At 39.3% G+C, this 27,521-nt stretch overlaps 1 protein-coding gene across 2 annotated transcripts in view; it reads left to right on the top strand.

Moving 5' to 3' along the window:
- tmtc2b (transmembrane O-mannosyltransferase targeting cadherins 2b) overlaps window positions 1–27,521 on the top strand; it is a 238,514-nt gene that overhangs the window by 181,066 nt on the left and 29,927 nt on the right. For both annotated transcript variants that reach the window (XM_061970158.2, XM_061970159.2), the window contains 2 exons: window positions 304–382; window positions 9,270–9,391. In XM_061970158.2, coding sequence (XP_061826142.1) covers window positions 304–382; window positions 9,270–9,391 — 201 coding nt within the window. The remainder of the gene's footprint in view (window positions 1–303; window positions 383–9,269; window positions 9,392–27,521) is intronic.

The raw sequence follows: 27,521 nt of genomic DNA, 5'->3' as shown, positions 1-27,521 counted from the left end.
TATTCAGGTGTTACCATTTAGTGGTCAATTGTACGGAATATGTACTTCACTGTGCAACCTACTAATAAAAGTCTCAATCAATCAATCAGGTAAATGGCCGCACCAAATACTCAGGATTTTGAAACCGCACTCTGGTCATTTTAATAGCCGTGACACGGAGGACAGATCTTTCTTTCCTCCTCTGTTGTGTATATCAACCAGCCTCCCAGCAACCCTCAATCCCACGTTTATGCATCTAATCCAGCCTTGGTCTCTAATGCAAACATCTCACACCTTCTTTTCTTTTCTGTGTATCATTCGCAGGAGGCCCTGTCCGTCTTTAAAGAAGCAGTAAAGAAAATGCCAAGGCAATTTGCACCGCAGAGCCTGTATAACATGATGGGTAAGAGCAGCGTTTCATTCATTCATAGGTGAAAGCATTGCAGCTGTTGTTTTTCTCTGTGGCAGAAAAAAAAAAACACTCAGCGGAACTGAAGCTAAGAGGTTAGATTAGGGAGGATGCAGTGTGTTGTAAATCATGCAGATGTTCTACTGCTAATTTATGTTCTGCTAATCTGTGTTACAGTAAAACCTATAAAGTTAGAGCAAAAATATAACTCTGGCGTCTAACACCTGAACTCCAACTGTACCATAGGAGACACCAGGGCTTAATTTACAAGTGTGCTTAGACCAGTGTTTTTCAACCACTAGTGTGCCGTGAGACACAGTCTGGTGTGCCGTGGGAGATTATGTAATTTCACCTAATTGGGTTAAAAAAAATTTTGCAAACCAGTAATTATAATCCGCAAATAATGTGCCGTTGTTGAGTGTCTGTGCTGTCTAGAGCTCGGCAGAGTAGCCGTGTAATACTCTTCCATATCATTAGGTGACAGCGGGTAGCTAATTGCTTAGTAGATGTCGGGAACATGGTTTGTCGTTTGTCGTGATCACAATATGCGGGAGGCAGTGTGAAGGTAAAAAGGTAACTAATGCTTAAACCAAAAATAAACACAAGGTGAGTGCCCCTAGGAAAAGGCATTAAAGCTTAGGTATGGATATGCAGAACGAAACTAAAACTGAACTGGCTGCAAAGTAAACAAAAACTGATTGCTGGACGACAGCAAAGACTTACAGCAATGCAGAATATATTTTGATCATCACAACACCCTCAATACCTAGTGTTACCATATCTGAGTTATTGTGCAGAAATATGCGGAAACAACTACAAATGTGTGTTTTGTTCACTAACGGTGTAAAAAAAAAGATCAATTAGAATAATACATGATGTTGGATATAGAGAACATACAAACCTTTTATTTATTAAATCACAATTATTGAAATTCAACGATTTGGTGCATTTGCAAACAATTAAAATTATGTATAAAGCAAACTATAACCTACTACCTAAGAATGTCAAAACAATTTTTTGCAACAAAAGAGGAGAATTATAACCTTAGAGGAAAATCTTAATTTAAAACATTTGTATGCTCGTACAACACTTAAAGCCTCTAGCATATCCGTATGTGGAATTAAATCATGGAATGGATTAACCAAAGAAATCAAACAAAGCACCAATATGATTCAGATTAAGAGACTGTTCAAACTACAAGTGTTCACAAAGTACACAGAACAAGAATTATGATGAACATCTTGAACCCTTTATTTCTTTTTTTTGTATTGAGACAAAGATTATTTATATGTGTAAAATCTGTTTGCTTACTATGTTATATTATGTATTTATGATTTATTTGTTCACTGTTCTGTTACAGAGAACAATTAAATTGGATACAATTGCTTTGGGGGCTGTATGGCTCGGTTGGTAGAGTGGCCGTGCCAGCAACTTGAGGGTTCCAGGTTCGATCCCCGCTTCCGCCATCCTAGTCACTGCCCTTGTGTCCTTGGGCAAGACACTTTACCCACCTGCTCCCAGTGCCACCCACACTGGTTTAAATGTAACTTAGATATTGGGTTTCACTATGTAAAAGCGCTTTGAGTCACTAGAGAAAAGCGCTATGTAAATAAGGGTAGGATTAAATAAGCTCTGCTTCTTCCTACTCCTTTTCGGACGTGCTGTAATGAAACAAGTGGAAGTGTGTGATGCATTACATTGTATCGTATGCATGTTCCAAATAAACTGAAACTGAACTGAATACTCGGTGGAGAAAATGCGAATGTAATTATTTAGCACACGCGGTGTGATTTATCAAGGCTAAAACTGTTCTGCGCCAGCAGTTCTGTGTCTATATTTAGTACGTCTAGAACAGGGGTCGGCAACCCAAAATGTTGAAAGAGCCATATTGGACCAAAAATACAAAAACAAATCTGTCTGGAGCCGTAAAAAATTAAAAGCCATATTACATGATATATAAATTGAATTAAGATGACTTAAAGGAAACTAAATGACCTCAAATATACCTACAAACGAGGCATAATGATGCAATATGTACATATAGCTAGCCTAAATAGCATGTTAGCATCTATTAGCTTGCAGTCATGCAGTGACCAAATATGTTTGATTAGCACTCCACACATGTCAATAACATCAACAAAACTCACCTTTGTGCATTCATGCACAACGTTAAAAGTTTGGTGGACAAAATGAGACAGACAAAGAAGTGGCATAAAACACGTCCTAGAAAGTCGGAGAAAGTTATATATGTAAACAAACTACGGTGAGTTCAAGGACCGTCAAAATTAGTAGGACAAAACGGCGCTCGCCAAATACTCGAATCAGTGAGGCATGTTTAATATAAACAGTGTGCTTTATAACAATTAGGGAGGTATGCGTCATGTTTGTTCATATTAAAACAATTTTTCATACATTTTTGAAAAAGCTCCAGAGAGCCACTAGGGCGGCGCTAAAGAGCCGCATGCAGCTCAAGAGCCGCGGTTTGCCGACCCCTGGTCTAGAAAGATTAATATTTCTGTGTAATAAGTTACACAGAAGTAGTGTGAGAAAGGAAGCGGAAATAAGGTGCCATCAGGTGTTTGTTCCTATGATGCCGTCTCACGGCTTTGGACCTGAGATTTTTATAAGGTCCCCTTTTCTTTATGTTCTTTGTACTATTTTCGAGCTTGTGGCTCAACAGTAACTGGACGCTGTCACATTTCCCCACGCTACGGAATGGATCGCGGGACAAAAAAAGATGCATGCACGTTAATCGCACATTCAAAACCTTATACCTAACACAATATTATTGCGTTAACATTGACAACCCTTATGTAATGTTATGTTATGTCATGCTATGTTATGTTATGAGCAGACAGGTACGTTTATATAATGTTAATAAATGATATGCCAAACAAAGTTAAAGGATTTGCAGGTCTTGTTAGCTTACAGCTGTGCAACATCTGCTGCAGGCTTCTTTTTTCTCCCTCTGTGCCAGCCTCTCCCTACAACCTTAGAAGTCTGCGTTGCAGACTCACTATTGCTACTAGTTTATTCATTTGTTGGTGAATTGCAATTTGACATAGCTACATTTTTTTTAATGAAAGCGGCATTTTCCACAAGGAAACTGAAAGCTCAGGGCCTGCAGATTGGGTTGTTTCCCTCCTGAGCTGAATCGGCACACCTGCTTATAACTATTTTCATTTTTATCCCCTTTGTTGCCCTCATGCTGTTTGTCAGCCGGCAATGAGCAGAGCCTTTCATCACATGCTCTGTGCTGGGCTCACTCCAAAGATCTCTGGTGGGCCCAGGAATGTTCCACGCCAGGGCTGCTTTTCAGCCTCTCGGCGTCACATAATATTCTACACATATGCTTGTGTTGATTTGTGTGAAATATTAGTAGAAAAATACTCAAATGAAATCACATCAAGACAGAACTATTATTTTACATGAAACAAACAATACAGTAAAAACAATGTCTGGTGGCGTTTAACCCATTTAGTCTGTTTACTTATCGTTTACTGCCTGTCAATTCAACGAATTGCTTAAAAGCACATTGCACTTCTACAGGAATATACAGTACCGTATATGTTACTTTTATGTCTTATTTATTATGTCTTATTTCTACTTTAAAGTGAACTTCTTCTAATGTGATGATAGTAAGATGTTGCCACAAATGTCATTCGCCACATTAGTAGAGAACATTTCTGGGCATTTGCATTTATTGAAATACCTTGTCATTCCTTAATCTTCAGGGGACAAAGGGTGACTTGTTTGTCATTTAAGTAATAATGTTATTAATTATGTTATAATTTAAATGTCCAATTCTTTCACAGGTGTACGCTACACTGGCATTTATTCCACAATACTGTAAAACTAAACATGACATAAAAGGGCTTGGTTTTTGCATAACAACAAAATTTGGCATGAAAACATTTTGGATTATTATTTTGTTTTCATTTACTTACTTAACTAAAATCTATTCATCAAGTTCAGCCCTAAACCAAAATACCCAACATGTATTTTTTTAACACTTTGAAGGCCTTTTTATTCTGTGATCTCACAGTTTTTATGCATCCAGTGGTTCTTAACCTTGTTGGAGGTACCGAACCCCACCAGTTTCATATGTGCATTCACCGAACCCTTTAGTGAAAAATAAAATGTTTTTTTTTTTTCAAATTCAAGACAAAGTTATATGTTTTTAGTAACACTTTAGTATGGGGAACACATTCTAAGTAACAAAGACTTAATTTAGAGTTATTTGGTTAGGGTTAGGGCCAGGGTTAGCGGGTTAGGGTTATAATAAGGCCATGCCGAATAAGGCATTAATAACTACTTAATAATGACTAATTAAGAGCCAATGTGTTTCTAATTTGCATGTTAACAAGCAACTAATTAATGGTGAATATGTTCCCCATACTAAAGTGTTACCATGTTTTATTACTGGTGCACAAAATGAACCGTGCATGAACATCACCTTGTTCAAATAACAAAACCAACACAGTGCATAAACTCACAACAAATTACACACCTGCAAATCAGTGTGACTTCTGCTGTTGCCGTATCCGTAATATGCCGATAGGGAGAAGTTGTTATTTACACGATGAGTCAGGTGTGTCTTGACCTCCGCCGAACCCCTGAGCCCGACTCACCGAACCCCTAGGGTTCGATCGAACCCAGGTTAAGAACCACTGAGCTAGAGCATAGTATTAAAACAAGTGAGAGTGAGTGTAGAGTTTGAGCTGAAAATGCCGTATTACTGTTCTGTTGTTGGGTGTTTCAGTCAATCAAAAATAGAGAGATAGGAAAGAGCTTTCATAGAGTCCCGAAAGAAGTGGTTCATAAAGATAATAAAGTGCATCGAAGGAAACAGCTCTTAAAAATAATCACTTTCATCATCTTGTGGACTACAATCAGACCAGGCTTGTGTCTGCAGTGATCACTTTGTAAAATGTTTGTTTGAACATAAGATTTGTTTGAGAAACTTTCTGTGATGCAATCGAGTTTATGCTCTACTATATTAGTAGTGTTCGAGAGCAGAACTAAACGTAAGAAAAGGACAAGTTTGTGTTCTTTTGTGATTGCTATGCCTAAATATAACTAAAAAGACCTGCTTCCGCAAATAAACTAACGTCATGTTAAGTCCTAGTAATGAATATTGTGATTGTTGGTCCAATCAACTCTATTTTTGTTGTCGTTTTATTTTTATTTTTCTATTTACTGTTCCACATGTTTTTTCACCATGCTTTCTGTAACCAACCGGACCAAACTCACACACATTACAAACATAGCAGCTAAAATCATCGGCCTATCCACACCCAACATTTCAGACTCAAACCACAGGTCCATCACCCGACTGGCAAAAACAATAGTCCAGGATATCACTCACCCACTACACCAATACATCATCCCGCTACCATCAGGGCGCAGGTACAGAACTATCAAATTCCGGAGGGCCTGCCTAAGGAAAAGCAGGCCCGGCCGACCTGTCTGACAAGCCTGTAAATGTGTGTTGGTCATGTATGATGTCTTTTTGTTATTTTTTTTTGTGATGTGTAATGTCTATTGTTTAAATGTACGGCAGTGACAATGAATTTCCCCCAGGGGACAAATAAATCTAAATCTAAAATCTAAATCTTTCATAATAGAAACTGAAAGCTTTGTTGTTGTTGTCCAGGAAAGACACGGATGACAACATTAGAGCGTCTTTGGTGCTATTTGTTAGCGTCAAGAAAATATACTTAATAGTATTAGTTAACTAGATGAATAAATCTCTCATATGCTCAACAGCATATACGGAATATTGACATCGCAAGAAAACATTGCTGAATAATGAGACAAAATATGAACTTCACACCATAAAAACAACTGCAGACATGAATTGTAGATGAGACTAATATTTGTAGCTAGAAATCAACTGCAAACAAACATAATTTTTCTCATTAGCGTCACTATCACAGCAGTTATGTCAATCAAATACGTTACTTACCGATGCACGAATGAGTCCGACTTAGTCTTTTAGGATTAATATTTAATTTGTGGACCCCTTCAGATGTAAAGACATGATGCAGCATCATTTGAAAAGTCACCCGCTAGAGAATGAGGAGTGCTTGAAACTGCGCATGTCAACATCTCCAGCCGGTGCCACAACAACAAAATGCCGAAGCGACTATTTCCAGATCAACACCGTATGAAGAAAAAAAATCAACAACAGAAGGAGATAACGTCCGCAGTAACCTACCACATAGCGAAGGACACACACAGTTTGATTTCCTATTATGCAGCTCATTTTTATTTGACAGTTATTGAAATATCTCGTGTGACATCATGCACACATGTGCACTTTATTTGTTTTTAACTATTGTAGTGGCGTTCTGTACAAAAAGTGCACTTTAATTTAGTGTTGTTTTGATAAGTCATCTTGGTGACATCATTCACAAAAGTGCACTCATAGCTTGTTTTAAAATGTCTCTGACAATTTTGCACGTTCTGTTTTGGAAATGACATGAATGTTTGTGCCACTGCTTAATAACTGTTTAATATACACAGTTTTGGTAAATTGACTTAGTTGTGGTTTCCCTCTCTGCATGAAAGTTTAAAATAAGCATATATGAATGCCATACTTGCCAACCCTCCCGGATTTTCCGGGAGACTCCCAAAATTCAGCGCCTCTCCCGAAAACCTCCCGGGACAAATTTTCTCCCGAAAATCTCCCGAAATTCAGGCGGAGCTGGAGGCCACGCCCCCTCCAGCTCCATGCGGACCTGAGTGACGCGTCGACAGCCTGTTTTCACGTCCGCTTTCCCACAGCGTGCCTGCCCAATCACGTTATAACTGTAGAATGATCGAGGGCGAGTTCTTGGTTTCTTATGTGGGTTTATTGTTAGGCAGTTTCATTAACGTCCTCCCAGCGCGGCAACAACAGCAGTCACGTTTTCGTCTACCGTAAAGCAGTTCGTCTGCCGTAAACAGCAATGTTGTGACACTCTTAAACAGGACAATACTGCCATCTACTGTACATGCATATGTGACAATAACATCTAGGGCTTTTAGAGAGTGCGGTGCACAAATGCGTACACAACAAGGAGACGAAGCAGAATGCATCATCAGAGAGGGTGTTCAGCATGGTTAGAAAAATTGTCAGGTGCAAACACTGTTGACATCTATTAATCAGACAAGAAGCAAGGAATCAATCAGAGACAGAGTTCAATTTAGCTCATGAGGAGACACGTGTTTTGGGCTGTACTCTAGTTACAGATCCAAACTACGTTCTAAAGAAAAGCCCGTGCGCCTCCTCCATTTATTAGGAAATGGCCCTATTACATCACGGTGACTGAGGGAAGGGGGTAATCTCGACAACTCCAGTTAGACACAAACACATGACCATACAAAAATGCAAATATGTTGACACTTGGTGATATCGCCCAGTCTCTGCTTTGTCTGGTCTTGGAACCAAATATTCGGCCTTGGCTGCCAGCAGGCCGAGTCTGGACACAACACTGATAAAGAGGCTAGCAATCTTTTGGATTGCTAGTTCTGCACAAATACAAAAATACCATTTCAGTACAAATCGACAATACTTTATAGTAACGGCCCTTAAGCATAAAGTTATGATGATAATATATACATAATTATTCTAACAAAAATTGTGACAGAGAATAGAGTAAGGATGGACAATTCAACCCTTAACTCAACAATGAGTAGATGAGTGTTATGTGTGTGTGTATATGTGTAAATTAATGAACACTGAAATTCAAGTATTTCTCTTATATATATATATATAATAAAAAAATAAATAAATAAATAAAATATATATATATATATATATAATAAAATATATATATATATATATATATATATATATATATATATAGCTAGAATTCACTGAAAGTCAAGTATTTTACATATATATATATATATGAAATACTTGACTTGGTGAATTCTAGCTGTAAATATACTCCTCCCCTCTTAACCACGCCCCCCCCACCCCTAACACACCTCCCGAAATCAGAGGTCTCAAGGTTGGCAAATATGATGAATGCAGTATGAACAAGAATGTTTAAATGTAGACACATAGAATCATCATACTGCTGTGATTATATGCATCAATTGTTCATTCAAGGCTAAGGCAAAATATCGGGATATATATATATTGTGTATCGTGACATGGCCTAAAAATATTGAGATATTAATAAAAGGCCATATCGCCCAGCCCTAAATTGTACACAAATAATCATACCTTCCATAATTGTGAAATATAATATCTCTAGTGTTGCCATCATGTAGAAAGTGTTATAGTGTGTGTGTGTGTGTCACCTGTCGCTTATCATACTTTCTTATCAGTGCAAGTATTAGTCTTAATCCTTGCAGTTTCCCTCCCAACTTCAGTTGTTTGACAATTGGTCAGTGTTGAGCAGCTGCATATGCAAACCATGTCAAAAGCTCAAGTGAAGCGTTAACACCTGGGCTACGCGAAGCCTTCTCCCCCTAATGCATCATGAGCTGTGTTGTGTAGAATTACCAGCCAATGTTGTCCAAATCTTGCAATAATACAGGTGTCACCTGATGACTCCAGGCAAGCTGTCATTGTTTTTTCAGGTGTGAGCAAGCGGTCAGTTGGGGCTGATGTGACGGTGCAACATGATGTCTGACAAATGAATGCTTAACACACTTTTTACACTTGACTTGTATTATTGCAATACATTAGTATATTTGGTTGTTATTCGCCAGTACAAATACAGCGTCTAAAGAACTTTCCTTTGCACACTGCCAGAGTCCATCTCCTGGGATTTGAAGTCGGTTTTCCATCCTGGAATTCTATCTCAGAACAAGCGGCAGATGTGTGATTTCTTAACCTCTGACAGCTTGACCCCTGACCTGACCCCTGCTTTTGCGCTCACAGGAGAGGCCTATATGAGACTAAACAAACTGGCTGAAGCTGAACACTGGTACCGAGAGTCCCTGCGAGCCAAGCCGGACCACATTCCTGCACACCTCACCTACGGAAAACTGCTTGCTATGACAGTAAGGCTTTTCTTTTGTTTGGCTTTTAAAGCCGTGATTATGTTACTTTTGAGGGAAATCGTGACACATTACGCCTCTCATAAATGAAGTCATAAGCAAAAATAACTGAACACAATACACTCAGTGGGGTTGTGCTGACGCCTGTGCTACAAATGACTAGATAAATATTTTCCTCCAACTGGAGTTCATTACAGTGTTTTCACAACCTTTGACTGTAAATCTGTTACTATTATTTAGCTGTATTTACAACACATAAAAGAATAATTATCAATTAATGTATCGTGTTTTGTCATAAGTGACAGTCTATTGCAGGGGTAGGGTACCTATGGCTCTAGAGCAAGGGTGTCAAACTCAAATACAGAGTGGGCCAAAATTTAAAACTGAACAAAGCCGCGGGCCAAGGTTGAACAAAGTAACTTTTTAATAGGGACCCAAACAAGTTTTGCATTGAATATTGAACAAGCAAGGCTTATATAACTTTATAGTGACATGCAAAATCGAGTTTCAAATAATATTAATAATAATAAAAAAATATCAATGGCATATCAAATAAAATGTAAATAAAAATTGAATGCCTCTTTTCTATTTGCAGCCTTCTGAGGTAAATATCAAAATAAACTTTTTCCACAGGCTAATAATACATTTGAAAATAAAATAACAATAATGAATGAATCAAACATTCAAGCCTTGAAGTAGCAAGAGAAAGTGCATGAATAAAACGTTCAATATTGCTCAGTTTGCTACACTGATTTGCTTTAACACTGAATATGAAACAAGCAACGTTTATATAACTTAATAGTGCAAAATCAACTTTCAAAAAGCAAACGAAAAAACATCAATGGTATATTAAATAAAATTTAAATAAAAAATTGAATGCCTCTTTTGTATTTGCAGCCTTCTGAGGTAAATATCAACATTAATTTGGTAGGCGGGGGCGGGGTTTGGTGGTAGCGGGTGTGTATAATGTAGCGTCCTGGAAGTGTTAGTGCTGCAAGGGGTTCTGGGTATTTGTTCTGTTGTGTTTATGTTGTGTCACCGAGCGGATGTTCTCCCGAAATGTGTTTGTCATTCTTGTTTGGTGTGGGTTCACAGTGTGGCGCATATTTGTAACAGTGTTAAAGTTGTTTGTACGGCCACCCTCAGTGTGACCTGTATGGCTGTTGACCAAGTATGCGTAACATTCACTTGTGTGAGTGTAAAGCCACATATAGTATGTGTCTGGACTGTCACGCTGTTTTTTAAAGCGGACGTGACGACAGTGCCTTAAGGCACGCCCCCAATAATGTTGTCCGTGTGGAAATCGGGAGAAATTCGGGAGAATGGTTGCCCCGCGAGATTTTCGGGAGGGGCACTGAAATTCGGGAGTCTCCCGGGAAAACAGGAGGGTTGGCAAGTATGAGTATTAGCAGTGAATGCGGTGGTACAGCGGCACTGCCGCTGTATAATACCGGCGGGCCAGCTCTAATGTTAATTTGATATTGCCTCAAGGGCCAAATGAAATTACACGGCGGGCCAAATTTGGCCCGCAGGCCAGAGTTTGACACCCATGCTCTAGAGCCAGATGTGGCTCTTTTGATGACTGCATCTGGCTCTCAGATAAATCTTAGCCGACATTGCTTAACACGATGAGTAGTGAATAATTCCGCTGGTAATCACTGTGTTAAAAATAACGTTCAAATTATAAAACATTCTCATGCATTTTAATCCATCCATCCGTTTTCTATCGCACCTGTTCAAGAAGTCGAATTAATGGTAAGAAGTATTTTATTTATTATTGGTTAGCTTGAGAATAACAATGTTATTAAAAAGAATAAGAGACTTATTATACTCTAAAAATGTTGGTCTTACTTAAAAATGCACGCATTTAGTTGTATTCAGTGTTAAAAAAATATTATATGGCTCTCATGGAAATACATTTTGAAATATTTGGCTTTCATGGCTCTCTCAGCCAAAAAGGTTCCCGACCCCTGGTCTATTGTTTCAAATACCAAAAACTCTAACATGCTGGCATCATATTGTCTAACTTTTACTATCCATTAGTCATTTCCGTGCCTCTCTTAATTATTTGAGCTGTTATTTATCACACATCTCCTGAGACTATTTGTCTACCTTCAGATAGTGTTGAAGAGGGAAACAAATGGAAACAAAATGCACTGGCCTTGTTTTCCAGTTTCATAGGAGTACAGTAGTACCTCAACTTGCGAGCGCAATTGATTCTACAACCTAGCTCCTAAGTCAAAACACTCATATCTCAAAACAGCCCCGCCCATGGATATTTGTTCAAAAATGAAAGGTACCTACCCCGACTCCAGCAGGACTACTGTATATCTAGGTCTGCAAACCAGGTTCATAAAGAAATGCTTTGATGAGTTTGATATGGCCTTGACCTTGACCCTACTAAACACCTCTGGGGAAAAACTAGAACAAACATTGTCCACGTCCAACATCAGTTACCTCTAATCTCACGAAGGTTCTTCTGGATAAATGGACCCACAAACACATCTTTGCAGATCAGGCCTGGGCAATTATTTTGACTCGGGAGGCCAAATTTAGAGAAAAAAATGTGCCTGGAGGCCGGTATATCTGAGTTTTAGGAACACTAATACAAAACCTCACAATAATATCTAATTGAATGCTAAAATCGTTATGACAGACCGCCTGAATTTTTTTTACTGAATGAGACACCCAGAATGTACATGAAAAAAAAGATATGTGGGATTAACAATATTAACTATGAACGATAAAACACTGAATATTGACAACATATGAACGTCACACCCCCTCTCGATCGACATATTTTACAATCAAGCGAAACGCAAAAAAAATGCAACAAACACAGTGAAATATGAACGCGAAGAGTGAAAAAAAACCCACCTACAATATGATATATCTGATATATCTCTAAGCTTTGGAACTTTCTTTTAAGAATCTCCTTCCGGATCTGTCCCTGACACCCGCATTTCAGGCTGGCCGCTCTGGAAACCCTCTGTGGAAACGCTCCCCACCCACACTGCTTGGTGCCTCGTCTGAGCTGCTGTGACTTAGATTACCATAGTAACTAGTTTATCATGCAAAAGCGCAGATTCCAAACATTGAAATACTTTGTATAGTTCAATACTTACGGTAAATTGAAAACATCACTGCACATCATAATGGAAGCTACAGTTTCCATCTTAAAGATCTAAACAAATTATTTGGTAATGTCCGGCGTGTGACGACCGGGGCGCATGGTAATGCGGGGTTTCGTTCTCCCAGGATGCAACGGACTTCGGACACAGCGTGAAGGTAAAAGAAATGATTTATTTACGGAATTAATCAGAAGAAACAAACAAAAACATGCTCATAGCACGGAAGGCAAAAACTAAAGGAGCTAGCGTGGGAGCTAGAAGGTAAAAAGGAGTCTAGCGTGGAAGCTAGCAGGTTCAGAGCAGGAAACAAAAGTTGTCCTCTGTTGTGTGAAAACAAACTACGAAGCAAGACCGAATGACAGGGAAGGCAGGCTTAAATAATAATGTCAGTGATGACAAACAGGTGCGCGTCGGGAACATACGCGGCAGGTGAAAATAATAAGCAGCCATGGCAACAAACTCAGGTGTACAAAACAGGCACTCAAGGAGTCCAAAACTAACAAAAAACACAAGTATCTTGAAAACGTAAACAAAAATATGATCCGGGCAGCGGATCATAACACGGCGGGCCAGATTGAAAAACTAAACGGGGCGCGTCCGGACCCCGGGGCTTAATTTGCCCAAATCTGTTGTAGATGGTCTTTCCAAAAGCTTCCATCTATATGTAAATATCAATACTCATAAGCTGTGTTGTGGATGTCCAAAGAGATAGTCACATGACAAGTTTACGCTATCATAAATTACACATCAGCGAAGAGGGAGTTGTTGAAATAGAGCCCACCTTAATAAGGAGTACGCCAAGCAGAAAAAGGAGTGTCTGCACAGAAATAAATAAATTTGACAAGTTGCACAAGGTTAATAGAAGCTGGGAGGACTTTCTCCTCGGCTGACAACCCTCTCTTCCCTCCCACAGTCTGGGTCCTAATGAAAGGACATGATTGTGTTCGAACGCCAGTCCAATGGCATCTGGATTTCCTCTTGAGAACTAAACTCTTCCTGGCTCTGTCGCTTCTCATTTACCTCATAGAAGAAATAAGCTCCTTTTTAATTATGAACTTTTCAAAGCAAATCATTTTGAATGAATTATTGTATTATTCATTGGAAAACGTATTTTGACATATTTGGTCAATTCATAAAAATCTCAATAAAATACATCAAAGGCCTGATGTACTAAAATCCAAATACCAAACTATAAAACTGTGTCCTGTTAGTGGGCGTGTTTGTGTGATTTACTAAGACTGTGTGTACAATTGATAAAAGTGCAAAATGAGTGCAGACAGCCTTTTTTAAATGAGGTTTTTGAGTGTAGAACTGGTTGTGGCCATTGAAAAAAACACTAATTTCCCTTCACGTGTCATGTTATTAGGCGCTCCAACCTGTGTGTGATGTTGTTGAACAAGCAGCACGCATTTATGAACGACCACCTTTTCTGCAATATAGAATCATAATCAACAGACTAATTTTTTAGCGCGTTGATGCTCTGCAGGAACCCTCACAACACCGCAGTGCATTCATGTGTCTGGATTAGAGTTGTACGGTATACCGGTATTAATATTGTACCGCAATATTGTACCGGTCCGCCACTTACCCAAATTTGTGGTATCATCCAAAACTAATGTAAAGCATCCAAACAACAGAATAATAAATTATTATAATATAATCTACCCTAAGATTTTTTGTTGAAATAAAGCCAATAATGCAATTTTTTGTGGTCCCCTTTATTTAGAAAAGTATCGAAATAATGTTGGTACCGGTACCAAAATATTGGTATCGGAACAACACTAGTCTGGATTGTTTCGAATGCAAGAAAATATATATTTAAAGATTTGTTTTACATACATCCTAGCCACGCAATACACGGTGGTCCATACATTACTGCCGTCTAACATCATGGAATGTTAAAGGCCTACTGAAATGCGATTTTCTTATTTAAACGGGGATAGCAGGTCCATTCTATGTGTCATACTTGATCATTTTGCGATATTGCCATATTTTTGCTGAAAGGATTTAGTACAGAACATCGACGATAAAGTTTGCAACTTTTGGTCGCTGATAAAAAAGCCTTGCTTGTACCGGAAGTAGCAGACGAGTAGCGTGACGTCACAGGTTGTGGAGCTCCTCACATCTGCAAATTGTTTACAATCATGGCCACCAGCAGCGAGAGCGATTCAGACCGAGAAAGCGACGAGCGACGATTTCCCCATTGATTTGAGCAAGGATGAAAGATTTGTGGATGAGGAAAGTGAGAGTGAAGGACTAGAGGGCAGTGGGAGCGATTCAGATAGGGAAGATGCTGTGAGAGGCGGGTGGGACCTGATATTCAGCTGGGAATGACTAAAACAGTAAATAAACACAAGACATATATATACTCTATTAGCCACAACACAACCAGGCTTATATTTAATATGCCACAAATTAATACCGCATAACAAACACCTCCCCCCTCCCGTCCATATAACCCGCCAATACAACTCAAACACCTGCAAAACACACTCAATCCCACAGCCCAAAGTACCGTTCACCTCCCCAAAGTTCATACAGCACATATATTTCCCCAAAGTCCCCAAAGTTACGTACGTGACATGCACATAGCGGTACGCACGTACGGGCAAGCAATCAAATGTTTGGAAGCCGCAGCTGCATGCGTACTCACGGTACCGTGTCTGCGCATCCAACTCAAAGTCCTCTTGGTAAGAGTCTCTGTTGTCCCACTTCTCCACAGGACAATGGTAAAGCTTGACTGTCATCTTTCGGGAATGTAAACAATGAAACACCGGCTGTGTTTGTGTTGCTGCAGCCGGCCGCAATACACCGTTTCCCACCTACAGCGTTCTTCTTTGCTGTCTCCATTGTTCATTGAACAAATTGCAAAAGATTCACCAACACAGATCTCCAGAATACTGTGGAATTTTGCGATGAAAACAGACGACTTAATAGCTGGCCACCATGCTGTCCCAAAATGTCCTCTACAGTGCGTGACGTCACGCGCAGGTGTCATCATACCGAGACGTTTTCAGCAGGATATTTCGTGCGAAATTTAAAATTGCACTTTAGTAAGCTAACCCGGCCGTATTGGCATGTGTTGCGATGTTAAGATTTCATCATTGATATATAAACTATCAGACTGCGTGGTCGGTAGTAGTGGGTTTCAGTAGGCCTTTAACTGCATGCAAAGTCTACTATATAATATTTGCAAATGATGCTAAGAAATGTAATAAGAAACCAACACATAACAACTGGACAGCATAGTTATCGTTATCAGTTAATTTTTAAATGTTTCAACACATTTTTTTATTGTATTAATAAACAATTAACATGTAACAACACACACTGATGCACCGAAAATTGGTACAGTTGATTACCGGTATCGATTCCCGAGTACCTGTATCATGACCCACGTACTGGGAATTGGTACTGTATCGATTCAAATTACCCATCTGTAATTAGCAGTATTGTAAAGTAAAATAGTTGTTTTTGGTATTTCTGTGCAGGCCTAATCTAAATCATACATATATGTATTTTCCCTGTCCCTTTACAAACTAATGGCCACACTTTTAAAATTATTATTACAATTATTGATGAGATCACAAATGAAAGATGCTTGCCCAGCTGGCATGAATGTCTCTCTGTGCCAGGGATCGTCATCATTAGTCACCGAAAACCAAGTTGTTTTTTTGACAACAATCCCTGGGAGTAATAGGATTTTCTTTCAAGGTTTGGTGACGTTTCCTCCTGGCAGCGCTCAGCCATCCGTGGCGAGAAGAGCATTTTATTTAAGACACAGTTATTGACTTCAGTCGCCAGTTCAAACCTTAAGGGGTTGGTTTGTGTTGATTTTTGACCATGACGGATGATAAAACCAGCTGGAACCTACATGATTGGATTCCGGTGAATAATGCCAACGGAGAAGGGAAGTGAAGTGCTAGGTGAAGAATATTTTGACATACACTATGCTGCATATTTTTTATGAAATGTCCTCTGTCAGTCTTTGTCTTTATGAGTGTGTAATGGCAATAACGCCTTGGCTTGTAGTCCTGCAACCTGCTCATCGATCGTCAGCCACTTCCACACTCTCATATGGCAAAACTATAAGTGATGAAAATTTTCCAGATGCAAAAAAGGTTCAGGAAGCTGAGGCACGGCGAGCAAAGTGAGGTGTGATTTCTTGTTGGGAAAGAAAAATGGTTGTTATTATCTGGCTTTTTGTGCTGACCCGTCCACCTTTCCTTTAGGGATTAGGATGTGTGTCAGGCTACTTGCTTTGCAGAGATGGACATACACTATATTGCCAAAAGTATTTGGCCACCTGCCTTGACTCACATTTGCCATCCTATTCCTAACCCATAGGATTCAATATGATGTTGGTCCACCTTTTGCAGCCATTACAGCTTCAACTCTTCTGGGAAGGCTGTCCACAAGGTTGCGGAGTGTGTTTATAGGAATTTTCGACCATTCTTCCAAAAGTACATTGGTGAGGTCACACACTGATGTTGGTCGAGAAGACCTGGCTCTCAGTCTCCGTTTTAATTCATCCCAAAGGTGTTCTATTCAGGTTCAGGTCAGGACTCTGTGCAGGCCAGTCAAGTTAATCTACACCAGACTCTGTCATACATGTCTTTATGGACCTTGCTTTGTGCACTGGTGCACAGTCATGTTGGAAGAGGAAGGGGCCTGCTCCAAACTGTTCCCACAAATTTGGGAGCATGGAATTTTCCAAAATATTTTGGTATCCTGGATCTATCCAAGGTTCATTTCACTGGAACTAAGGGGCCAAACCCAACTCCTGAAAAACAACCCCACACCATAACTCCTACGCTGACCCCTCTCTGTCAGTTTACGTGGCCTACCACTTAGTGGTTGAGTTGCTGTTGTTCCCAACTCTTCCATTTTCTTATAATAGAATAGAATAGACAGTACTTTATTGATCCCCGGGGTAAATTCAGCACCACAGTTTGCTCACAATAGACAATAATAATAATAAATAATATAATATATATACTATATTATATATATAATATATGAATAGTATAAATATGTTATACATATATTCTACATTTAAGTGCAGTCAAGAAGGAACATAAGCATTATACAGTCTGATGGCTGTCTGTATGAAGGACCTCCTGTGTCGTTCCGTGTTGCATTTTGGGAGTCTGAGCCTTCCACTGAACGTGCTCATTCTCTCCGCCAGGTCCGAGTGTAGTGGGTGGGAGGTGTTGTCCATAATGGCTAGGAGCTTTGCTAGACTTCTCCTCTCTGACACCACCGCCAGAGAGTCTAGCTCCACTCCCACCACGTTACTGGCCTTCTTTACCAGCTTGTCCAGTCTGTTTGCGTCCCTCGCTCTCAGCCCGCTGCCCCAGCAGGCCACGGCGTAGAAGAAAGCGCCCGCCATAACCGACTCGTAGAACATCTTCATCATCTTTGTACAGATGTTGAAGGATCCTAGCCTCCTAAAGCCGACGAATGGATTTGTTGCACAGGTGGCATCCTATGACAGTTCCACGCTGGAAATCACTGAGCTCCTAAGAGCGGCCTATTCTTTTCACAAATGTTTGTAGAAACAGTCTTCATGCCTAAGTGCTTGATTTTAAACACCTGTGGCCGGGCCAAGTGATTAGGACACCTGATTCTGATCATTTAGATCGGTGGCCAAATACTTTTGGCAATATAGTGTATCACTTTTCGTCAGTGGTGGGCCATCAGGGCCAGCAAGGCCTTCTCTGCTGGCCTAACTTAACCAGAAATCCCGATCATAATTAAAGATACAAGTAATTTTTAATTTACTTTCCCTAAATATCTAAAAGTATTCATATTCTCTTCATTTCATATTATGCTCCTTCCAATGCTGTTGTTTTTAGGTTAGAGTTTGTATCCAATCAGAATTCAGCTAGCTTATGTAGCTGTACCAAATCTGCCCGGCGGCCTTCAAGATCAACAATGCAGGCTCCTGTGCACTGTAAGTGAACGGACACATACAGTTGATAGACAATTGCCATAGCCAATCAGATCACGAGTTGTTGTCAGTAAGGCCTTCTCGCTGGCCTTACGCTGTGATTGGATACTCACTTGGGAGTCCAAAGTGAGTATCCAATCACAAGTTGCGAAAACAGGAAGTGGCACCGGACCCATAGAAAGCCACAGAAAATTCACCGGTACAATTTACCACGGAGATAAAGTGTTTGCCTTCCACGCTGTTTAATTTTGACAGTACCACGTGACATATGTTTTAATTGCTGAAGTGGGTTTATTGAATGTTAAATGCTCCGAAATATAGACCCTTTTGTTCACTGTTGAGGGGATTCAATGACCAGTAGCGTGCAAGTGTGTTTCTGCATAGTATCTCCAGCCGTGTCCATGTGGTGACATAAATCACGGTATTTTGAGAGGTGAAGTTGGACTAAGTAGGACATCACTGAAGGCCTAGGTGAGAAACGCACGGCCCGCCACTGACTGCAAGTATAGTCCTCTTTAACAGTAAATACAATCCAGACGCCACTGAAGGAGTCCCTTTGCTGTTTGCCTGACATTATGCAGAGATTGAGGTGTGAGGCAGCCGCTATTAAGCCAAGCATTTGTGCCAAAACACAAAATATTACGTCAACACAGTGAGCACATTGAAAGTAGAGCTGCATAGAGTTAAAAGAAAGTAGAAACAAAGATTCCATTGTGGTATTGGCTTCTTCGTTTCTCTTGAATGCTCGTTTTGAATTTGTTTGCCTTTTGGAGGTAGCAGTGATACAGGATTTCTCTAATGTTTTGACAATTAAATGTACACGTTCTATAAAAGTCTTGTTACTCCACTTGTTGTAATTACCTTTTTCCCAGCAATCCTTTTGACGTACTTGCACAGAAAATAGGACAGATACCGCAATTTCCACCCGACTTGGCAGACCGACCAATAAAAAACGCCATTCAATTTTGGTGAGGATGTGGATGAAAGTGCAGACACAGGAGTATATTTTTACTTTTGAAGTTACATGGAAGCTTCCACCTTACCAGAAACATTTCAAAGATGCATGTATTCATTTCAAGGCCAATGGGAAAGAAATTAGTTTCTGGAAATATAAGGCAGGGTTTCCCATACATGCATTTATTTGCGGCGGCCCACCAGGGAGTAGTTTGAAACACCACTATTAGATTTAGTGCTCCCTGTTATTATCTTACTCATAAACATATTAGGCTGAAATGGGACTGCCTGTGTGAATGCAGCTTGTCTTTACAACTACGTACAGCATATGGCGTCATAACTATGCTTCTTAACAATCTTATCAATCGAAATAACAGAAGAAATTAGCAATGTAATAGATCATAAACAATGTGCAACTACAGTGTTTATGGACTTAACAAAAGCATTTGACAAAATTATTCATACTGAGACCATAATTTTTCAATCTCTATATAAAAGACATTTGTAAAGATACAAAGTACTCAAAGTCATGATTTTGTTTTGTTTAGGAGAGAATACACAGAGGCTAATGCAAATAATAACAGACAAAATTAATAAATTAAAGTTAAGTTTTTGACAAAAACAGACAAAAATAATTCTATTTGATTACAGCGTAAGAGAAAGTCAAATACACATAGACCAGGGGTCGGCAACCCGCGGCTCTAGAGCCGCATGCGGCTCTTTAGCGCCGCCCTAGTGGCTCTCTGGAGCTTTTTCAAAAATGTATGAAAAATGGAAAAAGGTGAGGGGAAAAATATATATATTTTGTTTTAATATGGTTTCTGTAGGAGGACAAACATGACATAAACCTCCCTAATTGTTATAAAGCACACTGTTTATATCAAACATGCTTCACTGATTCGAGTATTTGGCGAGCGCCGTTTTGTCCTACTAATTATGGTGGTCCTTGAACTCACCGTAGTTTGTTTACATGTATAACTTTCTCCGACTTTCTAGGACGTGTTTTATGCCAATTATTTTTCTGTCTCATTTTGTCCACCAAACTTTTAAGGTTGTGCATGAATGCACAAAGGTGAGTTTTGTTGATGTTATTGACTTGTGTGGAGTGCTAATCAGACATATTTGGTCACTGCATGACTGCAAGCTAATCGATGCTAACATGCTATTTAGGCTAGCTATGTGTACATATTGCATCATTATGCCTCATTTGTAGCTATATTTGAGGTCATTTAGTTTCTTTTAAGTCCTCTTAATTCAATTTATATCTCATGACACACTGTCTCTATGTAATATGGCTTTTAATTTTTTGCGGCTCCAGACAGATTTGTTTTTGTATTTTTGGTCCAATATGGCTCTTTCAACATTTTGGGTTGCCGACCCCTGACATAGACGAAGTAGACAGTGAAAGAGTACAATAAATACATTCTGTAGGTGTGAAAACATGATAAAATGAATTTTAAATCTCATACAGAAAATATTTAATATTTTCTGTATGAGATTTCCAATTCAAGCGAGAAATACTTGAATAATGAATAAAGCAAAATATGTTCTGGACACAAAATCACTCCATATTCTCTACTGCTTGCTACCATTTCTGAGTTATTGTGTAGAAATATGGGGAAATAACTACAAAAATACGCTGTACTCATTAAACATGTTAAAAAAAAAGGTTATTTATTGGATTTTATAGGCGAAATAAAGGACCTCCCATTGGTTGCGCTGTAAGCGTACTTTTATGTACGTTTATCTACAGATTAGAATGCATTAAAAAAAATGCATCCGTCGTCATCCATCCAATTTTTACCGCTTGTCCCGTTCGGGGTCACGAGGGGTGTTGGAGCCTATCTCAGCTGCATGTCTTTCATAATGATTTTGAACGATAGGCTATATTCCAAAAGAAGTGCAGTTCCCCTTTAACACACGGGATTTGACCTGGTAGACTGTGCTCTCTTTGTTCAATGCAAGAAACAAACTGACGGATTTAAAATGCAGCCTAAAGTACAAGTTGTATATGTACACTATAGAGCAGGGGTGTCAAACTCATTTTAGATCGGGGGCCACATGGAGAAAAATCTACTCCCAAGTGGGCCGGACTGGTAAAATCACGGCACAATAACTTAAAAATAAAGACAACTTCAGATTGTTTTCTTCGTTCAAAAATAGAACAAGCACATTCTGAAATTGTACAAATTATAATGTTGTTGGGTTTTTTACACTTACATGTTGCGGTTAATAGTATTCCATCTTTATTTGTCGTTATTTATATTTTCTGAATAAATTATGTGATGTTTATCAGTCAACTCATTGGTGTTAATTTTCAATCTATCGAGATAAAAAAAATTATATCAAAATCAAGTTACAGTTTGTTATTTATGTAGTTTGATCATTTTCCTCGACTGATGTACTTAACATTGTGTGGTTTATTTTGTACATATGTAGCATCATCTACAAAGAAAAATAGAATTGCCATTGCGACATCCAGTGGACACATTTAGGTCAGCTGTTTCTTTCATTCAAAAATGTCAGGTTAATTTTTATACTTAGCAAACTCATACCGCGGGACGGATAAAACCTGTTCGCGGGCCTGATCCGGCCCTCGGGCCGTACGTTTGACACCCCTGCTATAGAGTCAACAAAACAATGTAATACATGTCCATGTTATTTGTACAGACTGTAAATTAATTTTCTTGACACTTATATGCAAAAAAAAAAATATTTTACCTCTTAATAGTCAAAAATAGATAGAATAGATAATTAAATATCTGTATTAAGACATTAAAAATCGATGTGTTATTCAAAAAAAAAAATATTGTGATATATTGCAATTTCTCCATTCCTGATTAAGACCCCTTTCTATTTTGTTCCCTAAAAAATAACTAGTCACATGTTCTGATTTTACTGGACACATTTGGCCACTTTAACATGAAAGCACCATTGCTCACGGCCAATAATGCAAATTAGGATTGCGTCATCTACTCCACGCCACAGTTAAAGTGCAGCTTAGGTGGAAACAGTGTAAAGCATAGTACCGTATTTTACGGACTATAAGTCGCAGTTTTTTTCATAGTTTGGGCTCCAGTGCGATTTATATATGTTTTTTTCCTTCTTTATTATACATTATCGGCAGGTGCGACTTATACTCCGGTGCGACTTATACTCCGAAAAAAACGGTAGTAAGAAACAAATATGTAACTATGTGAAATAATGTTGTTTCAACAGGACAGCAGAAGAAAAAGATTGGTACATGAATGATGTAATTATGCAAAAAATACAAAACTGATTTCAACAAAACCCGTGGGGAAGGCATGTATGGTCATCATTGTTTATAATTGTTCAATAAATCTTGTAATTAATACATAATTGTTTGTTTGTTAGGTTTAGTAGCAGCAGTAGTACTTGGTTGCTGTACTGAATTTGCAGGCCAAGCGTTTCCTGTTACATATAGTGTCACGGAAAGGTCTGTCATGACCTCAGGATGCAGCAACGGCAGGCGAAGTGCAGGTAGAGTTTGAATTATTAGAAAGTAGTGCAGCAGGGGAGTGCACACAAAGGAAAAACAGTCACTTTAACCAGAGGGAGAACTATGCAACATGGAGGTACAAAACACAATGATCCAGCACCATCCAGAGGACATTAATGGCATAAGAAGCATCCTGATTGCCAACCAAAAACATGTGTCCTGATTGCCAATCAAGGACAGGTGAGGGAGCCAGCACTCAGACAGGAGAAATAGTGGGAAAAAGGAGGCAAACAGTAAATGGAAATAAAACAAAATACAATAAACCAATGGTAAATGTTATGATAGATCATGAATGTTTCCATTCCAACACTTAATCTATTTGAAATAATGCATAATACCAGTAAAATAATAAAACATTTAGTACCATATATCCGGTGGCCTAATGAAGCACACGTCTGCCTTTCATGGCAGAGGGTATGTGTTCGAGTCTGGGTCAGGTTTGCGTCAGGACAAAGTGACTCGCTATGCCCAACCCTGACAGGGAAAAAACTAATCCTAAAAATCACAATAAGATCCATTATTGAGCTGCTGATTAGCTGCTTATTAAGTTCAAACACATTATTTATGACGAGCTAAATCCACCTGAATTTCTGCATCTATTCATGAGTCCGTAAGAAGTTAAATCTTAGGGGAATTTCCTGATGAATGAATATATGCAGAGATGTGTCACAAACCACATATTCCATCCACCCTTGACTGGAAGCTGTATTCTGAGTCTGAGAAAATATACACATGCCTTCATTAGTACAAAATCAGCAGTCTGTCAAATGTCAACATGGAAATATACAGAGATGACCATTTTCCACTTGGAATGCTACTTGGACTGGCAGCCCTGCTTAGACTGTACATGTAGACCAGTATGCCTCACACTGGTCTGGTTTTCCACAGCAAGAGAATAAAATACCCTCAGATATATGTACAGTCGCGATCAAAAGTTCACATACACTTGTAAAGAACATAATGTCAGGGCGGTCTTGAGTTTCCAATAATTTCTACAACTCTTTTTTTTTTGTGATAGAGTGATTGGAGCACATACTTGTTGGTCACAAAAAACATTCATGAAGTTTGGTTCTTTTATGATTTTATTATGGGTCTATTGAAAATGTAACCAAATCTGCTGGGTCAAAAGTATACATACACCAATGTTAGTATTTGGTTCCATGTCCCTTGGCAAGTTTCACTGCAATAAGGCGCTTTTGGTAGCCATCCACAAGCTTCTGGCAAGCTTCTGGTGGAATTTTTGACCACTCCTCTTGACAAAATTGGTGCAGTTCAGGTAAATTTGTTGGTTTTCTGACATGGACTTGTTTCTTCAGCATTGTCCATACGTTTAAGTCCGGACTTTGGGAAGGCCATTTTGAAACCTTAATTCGAGCCTGATTTAGCCATTCCTTTACCACTTTTGACATGTGTTTGGGGTCATTGTCCTGTTGGAACACCCAACTGCGCCCTAGACCCAACCTCCGGGCTGATGATTTTAGGTTGTCCTGAAGAATTTGGAGGTAATCCTCCTTTTGCATTGTCCCATCTACTCTCTGTAAAGCACCAGTTCCTTTGGCAGCAAAACAGGAACAGAGCATAATACTACCACCACCATGCTTGACGGTAGGGATGATTTTACTGGGATTAAAGGCCTCACCTTTTCTCCTCCAAACATATTGCTGGGTATTGTGGCCAAACAGCTACATTTTTGTTTCATCTGACATCACATGGACAAAGATAAGATATTTTGGAGGAAAGTTCTGTGGTTAGATGAAACAAAAAGTTTAATTGCAATAAGGTGGTAGCCATCCACAAGTTTCTAGCAAACTTCTGGTTGAATTGTTCTCCTCCAAACATATTGCTGGGTATTGTGGCCAAACATCAAAATGTTTGTTTCATCTGACCACATAACTTTCCTTCAAAAGGTATTATCTTTGTCCATGGATGTCAGATGAAACAAAAATTGAGCTGTTTGGCCACAATACCCAGCAATGTGTTTGAAGGAGAAAAGGTCATTCCTTTCATCTCAAGAACACCAATTCCTACCGTCAAGCATGGTGGAGGTAGTATTATGCTCTGGGCCTCTTTTACTGCCAATGGAACTGGTGCTTTACAGAGAGTAAATGGGACAACGAAAGAGGAGGATTACCTCCAAATTCTTCAGGATAACCTAAAATCATGAGCCCGGAGGTTGGGTCTTGGGCGCAGTTGGGTGTTCCAACAGGACAATGACCCCAAACACACGTCAAAAGTGATAAAGGAATGGCTAAATCAGGGTAGGATTAAGGTTTTAGAATGGCCTTCCCAAAGTCCTGACTTACACGTGTGGACAATGCTGAAGAAACAAGTCCATGTCAGAAAACCAACACATTTAGCTGAACTGCACCAATTTTGTCAAGAGGAGTGGTCAAAAATGTAACCAGAAGCTTGTGGATGACTACCAAAAGTGCTTTATTGCAGTGAAACTTGCCAAGGGACATGTAACCAAATATTAACATTGCTGTATGTATACTTTTGACCCAACAGATTTGGTCACATTTTCAGAAGACCCATAATAAATTCATAAAATAACCAAACTTCATGAATGTTTTTTGTGACCAACAAGTATGTGCTCCAATCACTCTATCACAAAAAAATAAGAGTTGTAGAAATGATTGGAAACTCAAGACAGCCATGACATTATGTCCTTCACAAGTGTATGGAAACTTTTGATCGCTACTGTATAATCAGATATTTTGGAAATAGATGTTTTTATTGAATATGAAGTTCACTAAAAACATACAGGCAAGTGTACAAAAGTCTTATTGGATTGATTTCCACTCTGCTCATACTAAGTATTTGATCTAAAGCCTATAAGGGGGAAATGCATTACTCATGTGGGGTTATTGTGCTTTCCAGCAAACACATTCTAGCCATGGCTGCCTTTCTAGAACAGACCCCTATAGATGTGTACTGTTTGTGGTTTGTTTGATCAGATGTCAACTGGTGCCCCAGTCAGAGTCTGAATGTGTCAAAGTCAGAGGCTGAATTTCTATTGGCCAGCTGCTCTTCTGTTGTAGCTTTGATTGTCAATTCAAAGTCTCGAGGGGTTTTTTGTGGTTTGGTTTTTAATTGTGTGTTTTCCCTAAAGACTGAAACACAATGCTGCATTGAGGTTTGTCTTGTATGAAATAAATATGCATGTGCATATGCTGAGCACATTTTGGTGCTAATTGTAGCCCACTAGATCATATCATATAGATGTAATTTATTTTGTTTATATTTGTTAGGTACAGAACAAGGCTGTACAGGTTATACATTACATTAGTCTTTGATTTTCAAAGTGACAGTTCTGAGGAATGATGGTCGTGTTTTATAAAGGTCTGGAATTGCGAAAAGTTTTGTCCAGGGCGTACACTGCCTTCTGGCCGAATACCGCTGATATAGTTTCCAGCAGCCCCCGTAAGGGACAAGTGGTAGAAAATGGATGGATGGAGGTATGGGTACCAAATTCGGTACTTTTTTAGGTGCCAACCGCATTCCCTTGGTACTTCTGGGTATTAAGTCACGTAAAATTAAACAGGACCAATCTTCGTGGCTCGTGACATCACGTCCGGTTGCGCGCTGAACAGACACTCAAACATTTGGCGAGGAAACAAGCACTCAGGCAGCACTCAAGAGCGACCTCAGTCAAACTGCCTCTTAAGTAATGTTGCAATTGTCCACGCCAACAAAGCAAGTATGCCTGATAGAAAAAGCCCGTACTTAAAGTAAGACTCCACTTCCCCAAAATATGTTAGCTTGATGCTATTTTACATTGGCTTTGTTATATGCATGTTACCATTTAGCATTAGCAATTTTACATGGCGATTTAAGCACCTCTAAAATGGGAATGTAACCTACAACTAGGATGAATGTTACAATTAGGGATGTCCGATTATGGCTTTTTGCCGATATCCGATATTCCGATATTGTCCAACTCTTTAATTACCGATACCGATATCAACCGATACCGATATCAACCGATATATACAGTTGTGGAATTAACGCATTATTATGCCTAATTCGGACAACCAGGTATGGTGAAGATAAGGTACTTTAAAAAAAATAATAATAATAAGTTCGGGCATCTGGTCAGGATGCCACCCGAACGCCTCCCTAGGGAGGTGTTTAGGGCACGTCCAACCGGTAGGAGGCCACGGGGAAGACCCAGGACACGTTGGGAAGACTATGTCTCCCGGCTGGCCTGGGAACGCCTCGGAATCCCCCGGGAAGAGCTGGACGAAGTGGCTGGGGAGAGGAAAGTCTGGGCTTCCCTGCTTAGGCTGCTGCCCCCGCGACCCGACCTCGGATAAGCGGAAGAAGATGGATGGATGGATGGATGGAATATAAATAAATTAAAAACATTTTCTTGAATAAAAAAGAAAGTAAAACAATATAAAAACAGTTACATTGAAACTAGTAATTAAAGAAAATTAGTCAAATTAACTTTTAAAGGTTAGTACTATTAGTGGACTAGCAGCACGCACAATCATGTGTGCTTACGGACTATATCCCTTGCAGACTGTATTGATATATATTGATATATAATGTAGGAACCAGAATATTAATAAC

The sequence above is a fragment of the Nerophis lumbriciformis genome, linkage group LG10 (genome assembly GCF_033978685.3).
Source record: "Nerophis lumbriciformis linkage group LG10, RoL_Nlum_v2.1, whole genome shotgun sequence".
NCBI lineage: Eukaryota > Metazoa > Chordata > Actinopteri > Syngnathiformes > Syngnathidae > Nerophis > Nerophis lumbriciformis.
The sequence above is the reverse complement of the archived record's forward strand: the minus strand, read 5'-3'. Positions and strand labels throughout refer to the sequence as shown.